Consider the following 15,332-nt stretch of genomic DNA (forward strand, 5'->3'; position numbering starts at 1 on the left):
GCTCCATAGTTGTAATAAAACGTATTCGCAAGGACATTAATGGAACTTGACGCATTTATTTCTAATTTTCAATATTAATTAATTAATTAGTTTTCAAAAAAAAATAATTTGGGTGCTGTTCTGAAAACCGAAGGACCAAATTCCGATTACTGTAGGGGCAGATTGAAGAGCTGAAGACTGCCGTTGGACAAAAAATGAAAAACTTAATAAGAAAACCCCAGAGAAAGAATTGCAAGATAGAATATTCGTTTACTTGGTAGAGCAAGAGGTGGGTTTGGTCAAGTTTTAAAATTTCAATCTTTTTCTTCACACACTATTTCTTCATTTAAAATTTTGTCGCTCCCGTGAATGCCGATTAATTGCCCTTAGTATTCATTCACTTTCCGTTGAAATTTTGGGGGGACGAATATGTGAAGTTCGTATTTCTATTGTTCTTGCGGCAGATCTTGGTTGGTTCCTCGTTTTTTCGGCGCGATTTTTTGGTCTTTAAGTCTGCAGAATCGAAGAGCTTGTCTGTCAGAATAGAGAGGGTTTGTTGGATTGGAGTGATTTGGGGATTAGGTTTTCGATTTTTTTTGGGAGGAGAAGCAGTGTCATATTGATCTGCTTCTTCTCAGCTGCCATTTATGTGTATTTTTTAATTCGAGATTTTATTGTGGTGAGAGCTGTCGTCTTCGCCGAGGAGGAGGAATTGCAGTTCTTGATCTGACTGAAGTTGCTGCAAAATGGTATGGGGTTTTATTCATTGTTCTTGATTTGTTTTTGAATGGCCGTTTTGGATAAATTTGTGTCGTTTTTACTAAGTTATTTTGGTTCTTGATTAATCTGCTTCTTTCTTGTTTTTGGTTGCTGTTCGAAGCCACTGACGCTGTCTTCAATGGTGGGAATGTTTTGTTGTAGGAATATTTTTGGAAATGGGGATTAGTTATGTGGGGAAAATAAGAGTGACATTTTTCTACTTTTTAGATATTATTGAAACAACCGATTTATAAGCTACCATCAAATTTACCTAATTTTGAAAATAATTATTGCGTGACACAAATATGAAATTTGTAACCTTTTAGAGCAATGGGGAGGCTATTAAGAAGAGGTGGAAGATGAGTCGGGTGTTAAGCTATCGAACATTTTGTTTTTGGGCTGATCGAATCTGGAGAAAGTTGTGCAAGATCCTAACACTCAATTCAAATTCTCGGAAGTTTATGTCCTGATCATGTGCCATCCATTTATAGGATGTTTTGCAGAGTGCTTGTGTTTCATTCATTGATTGAATTCTTTGACATTTCCGCTTTTGATAGATCTATACTGATAATACTTCATCATTCAATACTTATAGTATTAAATAATATTGAAGTATTCAATCTAATAAAGCACAATGTCTGCACTTTTTGCAAGATTACGCCAATTAAGGACAATGGCTTTGTGCTCATTATTTAATCGCACCATTTCTGTAACCTTTTGTAGGTTGCTTCAGCCAGTTTAGGAGTTGGTTCTAAAGTTTGGGTGGAGGATCCTGACATAGCTTGGATCGATGGAGAAGTTGTGGCGGCCAGTGGGGATGAAATCAAAGTCCTCTGTACATCTGGGAAGACGGTCAGTTCTTTATAATCACCTGAACATTGCATCGAATCTTTTATCTTTTAAAAGCAATAGATTCAATCAGATTGCTTATCTCTATCACTTCCTGTTACAGTTTCGTTTTTAAAGTTAGTAATAGTTTTAAAAAATTCATTGTCAATTCTCCTATTGTAGAAGTAATGGATCAGGTTCACTGTTTGGTATTTTTCCCTTTAGTGAATGATTTTCGGAAATAATTTCTGATGATACTAATGCCAGCAGGTTGCAGTCAAGTCCTCCAATGTCTACCCCAAAGACGCCGAAGCCCCGCATTGCGGGGTGGATGATATGACGAAATTGGCGTATCTCCATGAGCCGGGAGTTCTGGAGAATTTAAAAACTAGATACGACATCAATGAGATATATGTAAGTAATGTGTTATTTTTTAATCAATGCACGAGAAAGTGAGTTTCTTGTTTGTGAATATGCTTGTCTAACCGATTCTTTGTAATATATATATATATATATAATTTGCAGACGTATACTGGAAATATATTGATTGCTGTGAATCCTTTTCAAAGATTACCTCATCTCTACGATAGTCATATGATGGCCCAATATAAAGGAGCTGCCTTTGGTGAGCTGAGTCCGCACCCATTTGCGGTCGCCGATGCTGCATATAGGCATGGATGGCTTTTGATTTGACGAATGATTTCTGTATATATGTGTATATATAATTCGAATAAGGAGGCTTTATTTGTTTCCACAGGCTTATGATAAATGAAGGAATAAGCCAGTCAATATTGGTTAGTGGCGAAAGTGGTGCAGGTAAAACGGAAAGTACGAAATTACTAATGCGATATCTTGCTTACATGGGCGGCCGATCTGCGGTTGAAGGAAGGACAGTGGAACAGCAGGTTCTTGAGGTAATAATCGCTTCATAAAGTTAGTAGCGTCGATAATGGAGACTTGATTTAAGTAAGATATCTTGTTTCTTCGTATTGCAGTCTAATCCTGTTCTTGAGGCATTTGGTAACGCAAAGACAGTGAGAAATAATAATTCGAGGTACTAAAGACTTGTATGCAGTGTATAACCTCGATCGAATCTACAATTATGGTATGTTGATACAGCTAGTTCTTGCATAATGATAATTGCAGTCGGTTCGGTAAGTTCGTTGAGATTCAGTTTGATCAAAGGGGTAAAATCTCCGGAGCTGCCATCAGAACTTACTTGCTGGAAAGATCTCGTGTTTGTCAATTATCCGATCCTGAGAGAAATTACCATTGTTTCTATATGCTTTGTGCTGCTCCTCAAGAGGTAATTATATTAATTTCGAAACGACAATACTTTGCTTTCTGAATGGCTTTTTTTTTTTTTTTTGCTAAACGTGACGTTTATAATCATGTCATCCAGCTAAATTTATATTATTTCTATCTTAGCTGATTGCTTTTAATCTCAGGAAATTAAAAAATACAAATTGGGGAATCCAAGAACGTTTCATTATTTAAACCAGTCAAATTGTTACGAGCTTGACGGGGTTGATGATGCCAAAGAGTATAAACTGACTAGGCAAGCAATGGATACAGTGGGAATCAGTTCGGAGGAGCAGGTGTTTACTTTACTTTAAATCAAGATATCGTCAACTACATACCCTTGTTTATTCTTTTATTCTTTTTTTTTTTTCACAGGATGCAATATTTAGAGTGATTGCTGCAATCCTCCATCTCGGGAACATTGAATTTGTGAAAGGGAAGGAAGCTGATTCATCTTTGCCGAAAGATGAAAAGTCTTGGTTCCATCTAAGAATGGCGGCCGAACTTTTCATGTAATCGAGTTTAATAAGACTAATATTAACTGATGTAAACTGTTGTAATGTATCCATTGAAAACCTTCAGCATTTTGCAGGTGTGACGCAAAGGCTTTGGAGAATTCCCTCTGCAAACGTGTAATTGTGACCCGTGATGAAACCATCATCAAAGATTTGGATCCAGAGGCTGCTGCTTCTAGTCGAGATGCTTTGGCCAAAGTTGTCTACTCAAGGCTGTTCGACTGGTAAGCATTTGGGTTTTTTAAAGAGATGGTGCATTAACAAGCTTCCTATTCGAATCATAGTTTCTTAGCTGCATTCTGTTAAAATTGTTTCTTATTTGTAGGCTTGTGGAGAAGATCAATAGCTCAATTGGTCAGGATCCTAATTCGAAATGCTTAATTGGGGTTCTCGACATCTATGGATTTGAGAGTTTCAAGACTAACAGGTGCTTTAGCGGTATGCTATGTTTTTGTTGTTGATGTGATCTGTAGTAATAATAGTAGCCGTGTAGCCAAACAACTAAGAGTTTTTCCTTGCCTCTGTCAAATTGTTTCGGTTTATACGTATATACTACATTTAGCTTGCTGTTAACTGTTATGCACCCGATTTTGACGTTTGTGGATTCCCCACTCAGCTGATTCTTGAATCTTTATCTTATTATGGTCAACCTGGAATGTATCTTTTCGTTTTATTTTGTAGCCGATGTTATCTTCTCATTAGTAATAAGTAATCAAGACACATAGAAGTTCGTAGAATGAAGTATGAAAGTAACAACATCAAGAAATTGCTACCTGCCGAGGACTTGGATTTCTTGCTGAATATAAGCAAATTTCTCGATATATACTTTAAATTTTGAGATGCCAAATAACGAGACTAGAAATCTTGGTTTTATGGTTGGCGATTAATTTCATCAGTTTCAGTTTCGAGCAATTATTTGATCTTTGTTGAGATGAAGAGGTGCAAGTTTTTCTCCTGATCATGCTAATTGTAATCGAAATTTTTTTTCCCCAGTTTCGAACAATTTTGCATAAATTTGACCAATGAGAAGCTTCAGCAGCACTTTAATCAGGTATGCTTTTGCATGCTATTTACTGAAACCGTGATTTATTCAGTTTTATGACTCTCAGAATTCCTTGTTTTCCAGCATGTGTTCAAAATGGAGCAAGAGGAGTATACGAAGGAAGAAATCAACTGGAGTTACATTGAGTTCATCGACAATCAAGACGTTTTAGATCTCATCGAAAAGGTGATGCAATACCTGTGGCGAACTTTTTATTATTTCCAATTTTTGATCCTCTCTCCGTTGTAAATATTTTTCTTTTCAAAAACTTGCAGAAGCCCGGAGGTGTTATCGCACTTCTCGACGAAGCTTGGTGAGTAATAACTATTTGTAGGCTTGTAATTATCTCCAAGAACTATAATATTTCCTGAATTTTATGTTTTTATTTCTCCATTTTTTGTTTCTTTCTGTAGCATGTTTCCACGATCGACTCATGAAACATTTGCTCAAAAGCTGTATCAAACATTCAAGAACAATAAACGGTTCAGCAAGCCTAAATTATCACGCACCGACTTCACCATTTGCCATTATGCTGGTGATGTAAGTTCAAATATGATTTCACTTTCTGATCACTTCTTTACGATAAATTTCACTGGGCGGGGCTACCCCGAAATGTTTAATAACAAATAAGGTTGTTCTTGCCAGGTTACATATCAGACCGAGCTTTTTCTCGACAAAAACAAGGATTATGTCATTGCTGAACATCAAGCCCTGTTGAATTCTTCTGAATGTTCCTTTGTCTCGGGCCTATTTCCAATATCTAGTGAAGAGTCTTCCAAGCAATCAAAATTCTCTTCTATCGGATCAAGGTTTAAGGTATGGAATTGCTCCTGTCACACTATTTTATTACTCGTCGAGGTTCGAAGTTCTTACGAGAATGTGCCGTGCAGCTACAATTGCAATCACTGCTCGAGACTTTGAGCTCCACCGAACCTCTTTACATCCGCTGCGTGAAGCCAAATAATCTTCTTAAGCCAGCTATATTCGAGAATCAAAATGTCCTCCAACAACTACGTTGTGGGGTAACATAAAATTTGTTACTGTTACTTTTTTTCCTTTTTTTTTCTTTTTTCCGTATGACATGTTAATGTGTTTGTACGGTACGAACAGGGAGTCATGGAAGCAATTAGGATAAGCTGTGCTGGATATCCTACAAAAAGACCCTTCTTTGAATTCGCTGACCGCTTTGGCATCCTTGCTCCTGAAGTTTTAGATGGAAGGTGTTATAATCAATTCAAAGTTTATATATATATATGTTTTCGTCTGTGATTGGGTGATATTCGTGTATTCACTTCGATTGAATTAATGTTACGATAGTACGGATGAGATCGCTGTTTGCATGAAGCTTCTAGAGAAAGTGGGACTAGAAGGATATCAGGTGAGAAAATTTATGTTTTAGATACAATTTTTTCTGTATATATGAAAAAATCATTTCTTGCAACTCTTCGTCGGAAAGATCATTAATTTTCTATGCAAAAATCGAATTCAATGTCTGCCTTTTTGTGCTCTTTGCAGATTGGCAAAACAAAAGTGTTTCTGAGGGCAGGTCAGATGGCTGAGCTGGACGCTCGGAGGACTGAGGTGTTAGGAAGATCTGCAAGCATTATCCAGAGGAAAGTTCGATCATTTCTGGCACGAAAAAGCTTTACAGTATTGCGCCGATCGTCTATTCTCATTCAATCAGTCTGCAGAGGTAATCATCTCTTCGAATCTCTCTCCATATATAAATGTGGTTTTATTTTTACAATTTGAAATTTCAGGAGAACTTGATCGACGCGTTTATGGAAGTATGCGGAGAGAAGCTGCCTGTCTCCGAATTCAGAGAGATACACGAATGTACCTTGCTCGAAAAGCTTACAAAGAACTTTACACTTCTGCTCTCTCGATTCAGACAGGGATGCGTGGGATGGCTGCTCGTATCGAGCTTCGATTTAGGCAGCGAACAAAAGCAGCTACTTTGATCCAGGTACTGTTGGCTTTCAAAAAGTTAGCAGAATATCATAACTTGTCTTTTTCGATACGACTCAAATGATCAACGACTTATTTGTATGATTGCAGACTCATTGCCGCGGATTCTTGGCTCGTGTAGAATATACAAAGCTGAAGAAGGCTGCTCTCGTCACACAATGTGCGTGGCGATCGAGAGTCGCTCGTAAAGAACTGCGTAAATTGAAGATGGTAATCAATTTAGTCTTGATTTTGATTTATGAGCGAGTAAAACCTCTTGTTTTTTTGAATGTTGTTATCGTCTCAATTCACAGGCTGCGAGAGAAACCGGTGCTTTACAAGCTGCCAAGAATAAGCTAGAGAAGCAAGTTGAAGAATTGACTTGGAGACTACAGCTGGAGAAACGAATGCGGGTAAGATATATATATATATATGTGCATATATTAGAGTCACAATATAATTTAATTATTGATTTCGACTTTTATAGACCGACCTAGAAGAAGCCAAAACACAAGAGAACGCGAAATTACAAAACGATTTACAAAAGCTTCAGCTCAAGTTCGAAGAAACCAAAGACATGTTACTGAAGGAAAAGGAGGCTGCAAAAATAGCAGCCGAGCAAGTCCCTGTTATACACGAGATTCCTGTTGTTGATCATGAGCTGATGGATAAGCTCAGCTCCGAGAATGAAAAACTCAAGGTACAATCTCGACGACTAAATTCGAGCTATTTTAACGTTAAACGTTAGACATTGAATACTCGTTGTTGGCGCATTGTGTTTACGTGTTATTGCAGGCCTTGGTTACGTCTCTGGAGACGAAAATAGTCGAGACGGAGAAGAAATATGAAGAGACGAATAAACTTAGCGAGGAACGGTTGAAGCAAGCCATGGAAGCGGAATCCATGGTTGTGAAATTGAAAACTAATATGCACTGGTTTGTTGCTCGTCGGACCTTCTTATCATTTGGTTGTTATTTTGGAGATTCGTCGATATTGTATGATTATTGTTCTTCCTTGTATGTAGGCTTGAAGAAAAAATTTCGGACATAGAGTCGGAAAACAAAGTGCTTCGACAGCAAACGTTGCTAACAACTTCAGGCATACCAACCAAGGTCGATTCCTTGCGAGAATTACACCTTTTGTTAGATTCTTTCGGAATTTAAGGCTAATTGCTTAAAATGTGTTGCAGGGATTGGAAAATGGGCATGTTATTAAAGAATCAATTCGATCGAATGTACCGTGTTCTTTCTCAGTCTACGTATTCGTTCTCTGTTCTTCACTGTTGAATTTTCCGTTGAATTTTTTGTCGATTTCTGTAGGATGCTATGCAGACTCCGGTAAAAGCTCATGAAATCCTCGATGGAAAACCTAGGAAACCCCCGATCGACCGCCAACATGTAATGAAGAAATTATTGTCTCGTTTCGGTGTTTTATAATTTAATGGCTTTCCGAGGGGACGTAATAGTGTATTTGTAACAGGAGGACGTTGACGCTCTCATGGAATGCGTTAAAAAGGACGTCGGCTTCAGTCAAGGGAAACCCGTCGCAGCTTTCACGATTTACAAATGCCTTCTACACTGGAAATCCTTCGAAGCTGAAAAGACCAGCGTATTCGATCGTCTTGTACAGATGATTGGTACAGCTATTGAGGTAAATATCAAAGAATCGTGAGCTAGTGTTCTAGAACAAAGAGTAATTTGTAGTGCCGACTAATTTCAGGACGGAAACAGCAACAATCACATGGCTTACTGGCTGTCGAATACGTCGACGCTTTTGTTCTTGCTTCAGAAAAGCCTGAAACCCGCCGGGTCAGCTACCGCAACTCCGGCCCGTAAACCGCAAGCGACATCCCTCTTCGGCAGAATGGCAATGGTACTGTCGCATAATCGAATTTCTACCGTGGCGAATGAAAAAATTGGTTCAAGAAATAATCAATATAAATAAATCTGTTTTGTTATGTTTTTCAGGGATTTCGATCGTCGCCGTCTTCCGGGAACCTTGCTGCCGCAGCTGCAGCTGCAGTGGAAGCCGTACCCCAAGTCGAAGCCAAATACCCTGCTCTGCTTTTCAAGCAGCAGCTTGCGGCATATGTCGAGAAAATATACGGAATCATTCGAGACAACTTGAAAAAGGATTTGGGAGCGTTGCTCGCTTTATGTATTCAGGTATGTTTGTACATATATTTGTGTGAAAGTTCTTGCTCGATTAAGTTCTTACATCCAAACGAGAAACTTGTCGTGATTAATTTCAGGCTCCAAGAACCACTAAGGGAAGCGTTCTAAGATCGGGGCGATCGTTCGGCAGAGATGCTCCCACGAATCATTGGCAGGGAATCATCGATTCTCTCAACTCGCTTCTCTGCACCCTCAAAGAAAATTTCGTATGGATCTATCTCCTAATTCATATATATATATATATATATGCATGTATAAAATGTAAAATGCTAACAAATGCGACTCATCAGGTCCCTCCTGTTCTTGTTCAGAAGATTTTCACCCAAACATTTTCATATGTTAATGTGCAGCTCTTCAATAGGTAATTTTAACTTTTCGATACCTCTCTGCGTCAATAATTAATTTTAGGTTATATTAACGTTTGTATATATATATATATGTATTATGTAGTCTTCTGCTTCGTCGGGAGTGCTGTACATTCAGCAACGGGGAGTACGTCAAAGCCGGGCTAGCTGAGCTCGAACTGTGGTGCTGCCAAGCAAAGGAAGAGGTGATTTTGATCGCATTAACTTTTATTTCAATCTTCGGCCATAATTTTCGTTATATGTTTTTCTTACATTCGTGTCATAATATTCTCGGGGATCAGTATGCTGGCTCCGCGTGGGACGAGCTCAAACACATTAGACAAGCAGTCGGATTCATGGTAACTTCATTTCTTTTGAAAAGCTTTAATTTTAATTCGAAACTATCAAAATTTTATTGCTAATCTTTGTAACCTCATCTGTTGTGTTTTTCTTACAGGTTATACATCAAAAGTACCGGATATCATACGATGAGATCACCCACGATTTATGTCCCGTAAGTTCCCTTAAATATAAATCACACTTCGTATGCAAAATATTCAATGTGACGTTATGATAATTTATCACACACAAAGTTCAAAGAATTTTAGTTGTGTTTAGTTGACTTCAAAATCGAAATTATTACGAAGCACGGGACCAAAACTGAAATAATTGTTCCGGCTAGACCAAAATTGAAATAATCCTGTCTTATGGTATAAAATATGTTTATATTTCGCATGTCAAATGAATTCTATTTTTGGGTGTTATTTCCCGAGCTTCCTATTTGTCGTATGTAAAAAATAAACTTACATTTGCGTGTCGCCACAGATTCTGAGTGTCCAGCAGCTGTACAGAATATGCACTCTCTACTGGGACGATAAATACAACACACGAAGCGTATCCCCCGATGTACGTGATTTTTTTTATTCTACACTAAATTCTCATTTTCTTACAAGTGCCGTCTTATGTTTCTACAATGTACGACAACAGGTTATATCGAGTATGAGGGTGCTAATGACAGAGGACTCCAATAATGCCATCAGTAGCTCATTTCTGCTCGACGACAATTCTTGGTACGCTTCTTTTTTTTTTTTTTCCCTACATGTGCCCGTTTGTTAGTTCTATTTTCTTACATAGTTAAGGTTGTCGGAAACAATGTCGTGCAAGCGAGTTTGATCAGCATCTTCGATTTGGTTCTATCCATTCAACTAAAATTACAAAAAACCTTTTCTAGATTGATCTTGTTAGATTTCTTGACTATTTTCGTTCCTGTGGATCCTTTAATGGCTCGATTCGATGTGTTTGCAATGCAGCATTCCATTCTCGATAGATGAACTTGCTGAATCCATCGACAGCAAGGAGTTCTCGGATGTCAAGCCGGCCATGGACCTTCTGGAGAACCCGGCATTCCAGTTTTTACATGGCTGAGCCGTCGGGCCGGGCTGGGCCGGTATACTGTAAATTCATTACACACATATATGGGTATTTTGATTTTTTGTTCATTTGCTGTTCTCTTGATATATATATATATATATATATATAGACATAGATTTTTAGATGCACAGTGATATATACTTAGATACATAAATACATAGACAATTTTTAATTCTTTGTACAATGTAAGTTTGAAGATCTCTCAATATTAGGAGCAGAGAGAAATCAGTCTATGAGTTGGGCATATATATACGTACATATGTATGTATGTATATGCCTTTTGTTTTGTCTTGTATTGTATTGTATTGTTTGTTTTTTGAAGGTGCGGTGCCAAAACGGCTGAGCAATGTACATTTCTACTTGTATTTGTATTTTTTTGGATGTGTTCTTGAATTTGATTTTGTAATTTGTATTTTTGGACGAAATTATATTTTATATAAAATAAAATTGAAAAATATAAATACAGGAGGATTAGTATATATATATATATCCACCTGTTATTGGGCCGGCCCAAATCCATTAACCATGAAAATCAGTATAAGGCGATTATCGCATTTGGCAATTTTTAAATTTACATATAACTGCCTGTTTGGCGCCCAATTTGTTTCCTTCTAGCGTCTGCATGATTCTACATCAGCAATTAGGGTTTCTGAGGATTGATTGACTGACAATGAAGGGAAGGTTGAGATCACGAACTGAACATCCACTCACGCCAAAGCTGGAAAAAGTTCGAAATCATTCCTTCGAGAAGCCCTCAGGTATCCGTGTTCTGATTGATTATGCTCGAGGTGAATTCCTGCCAATTTTTGGTGGTGTTTTGATTGATTATTTTCATTCGGGGTGTTTCTTACGTGCTAGAATTTCTTCGATTTGTTTATATAGTTCGTAAGCAAGTGAATTGATGCGTCAATTGCGTGGTGATTATATATATATATTATATGTATACTTGTATGTATTGGCTTTTTACGTTTCCGGTTGTGGCTTTGTAGGTACTAGGAAAGTAAAGAGAGTGAGATTTGAGAGTCCTGGAAACGATGGCGGTCATGCTCATGTTTCTGCCAGAGGACGTGATGTATCCCAATCTCCGGCATGTTGGTCTTTACTTATCACTAGTGTCCTATTTCGATTGGTACTCTGTGTTGATGATTAGTATTTGTATCATTTTGAGTGGGATTACATTAATTACTTTGTAACATTGTTAGCTTGATTACAACACTGTAGCCGATGCCCCTAAGACTTCAGAATATGCATATTTTAAGAAGGTAAGGAATGGTGCTGGTGCTGTACGTGGTTATTCTCATTCAGCACCTAAAGAGAACAGGCACTGGAGTAGCTCCAAAATTTATGATTCTCTTAGAGGTAAAATATTTTACCACAATCATGGATATTTTTCTCCATTTTTTAAAATATATGGATGTGTAGCTTTCGGCTGAGAAATGGTTTGATGAGTTTTTTCTATGCTTTTGTTTGTTATTTATATATGATAAATAATACCATGAACTTTCCTAAATTGTACAAGATGAAAATGTTAATTGTGTTCAGTTGATTCGCAGAGAACGCTAGATCCTCTGGCGTGGTTAAACCCAGCTTCAAGGAATATAGGTTTTCAGTAGAAAGGGAAGAACCATCTGACCATCAAAATTTCCCCTCACCTTATGCTAGTGAATATGATGAAGGAAATCTGACAAAAATTAAAGGTTCACTGTCTTTGATTCAGTGATTTTTCATTGAATATATCTTTGGTGATCGCCACTCAGTTATGATCTGTTTGATGCAGAGCCTACAGTTGGAACTGGGAAGAATCCAAAGCTGTTTGTTCATGATGTTACACCCATTAGACAATGCCTTTCCTCTTCACCACTCGATGAAGTGCCAAGAGTCTCAGGTTTACTCTTTGATTTAGTCTCTCAAATTTTTAACATATTCTTTGTGCAAAATCCTGGATAAGATGTAAGCTTGCTGAGTTGTAGATTTGTAGTGTCAAATGGTTGCGAGATGCTCTGGGCATTGTGTGACCTATTCTGTTTCAATGCCATAATAACTTTGATCTCTTTATGTGTTCATTTCTCAACTATTTATTTGTATGCTGTGAGTTAATAAAAAATGTTGTGGAAGATTTGCCTAATTCATTTACTTTGAATTGTAAATGAATCCTGTTCTTGCATTGTCCACAAAAAACTTGACATGTTTCTATTATTTTTCTCTGCATGTATGTTGCATGTTTTAACTATTTTGTGTCATCTTCAGTTTTATGTGTGCTACTTTCAATATTTAGATGATAGGTGCATGTTTGTAATGATTTATTGTCCAGAGAAACAATGCCTTGAGAAAGGAATCTTTGCTGGAAAGAGAAAGAAATTACAACAATGGGCTATTCAAACCTTATTTCCAGATGTTGAGAATCCCCATCTTAAAGGGTGAGATGTTATGCCATCTTTTGCTTGCTTGAAAACAATTTTTTCTCTGGACTCATTTGGGTTTTGTTGCAGATCTGAATTGACTTCTTCATTGTTAAGCCGGCTGTTCCCTAAGGGCAATGAGAATGATGTACGGTTATCCAACTTCCTCTTAATTGGTTGATCCGAGTCGTTGTTTGTTTCTTATACACGTCCATATGCAGGATATATTAAATGGACAGATTGATAAAAGTAGATCCCTCATATTACATGAGGCTAAGAATCTGGAGAAGGAAATCCCCTTATCCCATAGAAAGGACTGGAAACAGGATCTCCCAAACTCTGGCAGACCCAGCCAAATTGTATCCTGGGATGGGAATCAGTTTGCTTGGGGATGTCCTTACTCCAGTTATGATATACTAAATGCCCAGAACTATTCAAGGGATGGTGGTTTTCAATTAAACAGAATGCACAGACTTACTCACACACAGCATGATTCATATTTCAGCTTGCCATTATGGGGATATAGATCTCCTGGTCATTTCCATTTTGAAGGGCTAGATGAATTTGATTCTGTAATTGGACATTCAAGAGAAGAACCTTCTAGGCTATTGTTAGAATGGAACTCTCAAAAGGAGAATCACAACCTAGATTCAGCCAAGCTCAATCATGACACTACAAGGACCTTGGCTCCAAGATTGACCACTTCTTGGAATGCTGATCAACAGGAAGCTCTGGATAATGTTATCGGCACTGAGAGAATGGTTTCACCACCCATATTTTCAAACCATTGTTTGCAACTTGATTCAACTGACTTTTTTACACAGAGTTATGGACCAAAATTTGATGATATGAGCCATGCAACGGCTGAATCAGGACAGTTTTCTCTGGCTTTGCCTGGCACTCCTAAATGCTTCACTCTGGCTGAAGATATATTTTCTAACAGCAACTTTATCTTCTCCCATGGAGATCAATATTGGCCTAGGAACGAAGTTTGGAATGGCATCCATCAAGACTATTTTGGATGGGGATGTCTACAATCTAGAGATTCTGATGCAGAAATTTATCCGATTTCCAATTCATGGCAGTTCCCTCAAAGCCAGAACAGATTATACCCTGCTACAGGACTGGAGGAAGCTCTTGGTGAACTTCTTGATCCTTTCTCTAAAGGTAAATATAACAATAGCCTTTTGCTGCCTAATCTTAATTCTTCATTTGATGTGCAATTGCATTGGCCATTGTTAGTCAATCATGTTAGCCTGGATAAATCTGACCAAGAGTTAAGATTTGGCGATGATGATAGGTTGTTGGAATATAGATAAGACACTGTAGATTCTTGCCTGCATGTTACTTTGTTAATATTTTGAAAGCCAACACTAATACTGATGAGACAAACATGCTAGTTCTTCATTGTAGTTTCTTTTCTAGGAAAATGGCCATGAAATCCTTAGATCTTCTTTGTGTAGGGATTTCTTTCAGATGCTTAATGAATTTACGGACGTATCATCTGGCTAAGTGATGCCCATGATATGTTTTAAGTTCCAATTATTTATGGCATGGTTTTACAAGATACATACTCATTGACACCCTTTTTTTCACTTATTCCAAATGAACTCCATTCTTCAATTCTTGGGCTCGTGCAAGAAGATTAGGGCATTATAAGTTGTCTTGCAGTTCTCTGTGATAACTGGTACCAATGCTTGATTACTATACATGTCAGTGTATGACATGTTTCCCGGTTGCATCTTAGCCAAATAAATTACTACTTGATTCCCGGAAGGAAATTGAATGTAGATTAGACCAATTTTTTTAGAAGATAGAGAATAAATACAACCTAATTGTTAGGAAATTAGGTTATAAAATTCGGAAATAAATTCCTAAAGTAGTCCAGGAACTTGCAAAACAAATCAGAGCCCTTTGTCTGCCAGGCTTACCAAAAAAAAAAAAAAGAGAGAGAATAATGAATATTAGCGTTAAAATTCAAGAATGTGGAAAATCACAGAAGCATGATAGGTTTTCACTATGAAGAAGAATGGAGAATAAAGTTATAGGACGAAGCCCACTTCTAATTGCTTGTACATGAGTGTGTACACATGTAAACACTCTATTATAGATACTCAAATTTGAACATAACAAATCATTGCCAGAATAAGTACATAAATGGGTGGTAACTGCAGGCCGCAACTCTGTAGTTTACATCAATTCCATAGAGGCATATGATCTGTTTTGAGCTGAAATAGTGTTCCATTCCATGCGAACAAGGACCCACATGGAAGATACATAGGGTGTCCAACCTAATAAGAAGGTAGATTGAGCTTATCCACCTATTTGAGAAAACCAACCTATTTAGTAGTCTGTTTTTAGGGGCTCATTTTTAATTAGAAGACTGCCTAGTTTGAAGCTGCTCATTTGATGCCTGCCTAGTTTTGGAGATTTGTCCACCTATGTGCTTGCTTATCTTAATGATCTCCCAATTTGATGCATGTCTGTTCTAAGACCACCTACTAGGATATTGTTTATCCAAGGCTTGCCCCATTTCTGGTCATAACAAAATGGCTTAGTACACTTTGAATCCGGGGTGAATCTGGATGTAATAACAATTCTCAAAACCTTCC

The 15,332-nt window shown here is 37.6% G+C and overlaps 2 protein-coding genes across 2 annotated transcripts; both read left to right on the forward strand.

The window, feature by feature from the left end:
• Positions 1-151: 151 nt before the first annotated feature.
• Positions 152-10,714, forward strand: LOC127244138 (myosin-6-like). Its single transcript, XM_051264501.1, has 39 exons — positions 152-728; positions 1,462-1,590; positions 1,837-1,980; positions 2,092-2,237; positions 2,324-2,480; positions 2,562-2,620; positions 2,713-2,872; positions 3,015-3,164; positions 3,244-3,380; positions 3,461-3,607; positions 3,709-3,810; positions 4,377-4,434; positions 4,510-4,611; positions 4,701-4,738; positions 4,839-4,965; positions 5,071-5,241; positions 5,316-5,447; positions 5,536-5,645; positions 5,743-5,803; positions 5,941-6,118; positions 6,186-6,391; positions 6,484-6,603; positions 6,687-6,785; positions 6,860-7,072; positions 7,168-7,307; positions 7,397-7,484; positions 7,562-7,606; positions 7,692-7,769; positions 7,852-8,022; positions 8,092-8,244; positions 8,340-8,537; positions 8,624-8,752; positions 8,837-8,907; positions 8,997-9,096; positions 9,193-9,249; positions 9,348-9,404; positions 9,716-9,796; positions 9,878-9,960; positions 10,201-10,714. The coding sequence occupies exons 1-39, from the start codon at positions 726-728 to the stop codon at positions 10,313-10,315; spliced, it is 4,515 nt and encodes a 1,504-aa protein (XP_051120458.1). The 5' UTR covers positions 152-725; the 3' UTR covers positions 10,316-10,714.
• Positions 10,715-10,949: 235 nt separating this feature from the next.
• LOC127244139 (uncharacterized) lies at positions 10,950-14,840 on the forward strand. Its single transcript, XM_051264502.1, has 8 exons — positions 10,950-11,079; positions 11,311-11,412; positions 11,543-11,680; positions 11,875-12,018; positions 12,099-12,206; positions 12,633-12,738; positions 12,811-12,868; positions 12,942-14,840. The coding sequence occupies exons 1-8, from the start codon at positions 10,992-10,994 to the stop codon at positions 14,037-14,039; spliced, it is 1,842 nt and encodes a 613-aa protein (XP_051120459.1). The 5' UTR covers positions 10,950-10,991; the 3' UTR covers positions 14,040-14,840.
• Positions 14,841-15,332: the final 492 nt, after the last annotated feature.

This window comes from Andrographis paniculata, unplaced genomic scaffold (genome assembly GCF_009805555.1).
Source record: "Andrographis paniculata isolate CXL003 unplaced genomic scaffold, ASM980555v1 Contig9END, whole genome shotgun sequence".
Classification (NCBI taxonomy): Eukaryota; Viridiplantae; Streptophyta; class Magnoliopsida; order Lamiales; family Acanthaceae; genus Andrographis; species Andrographis paniculata.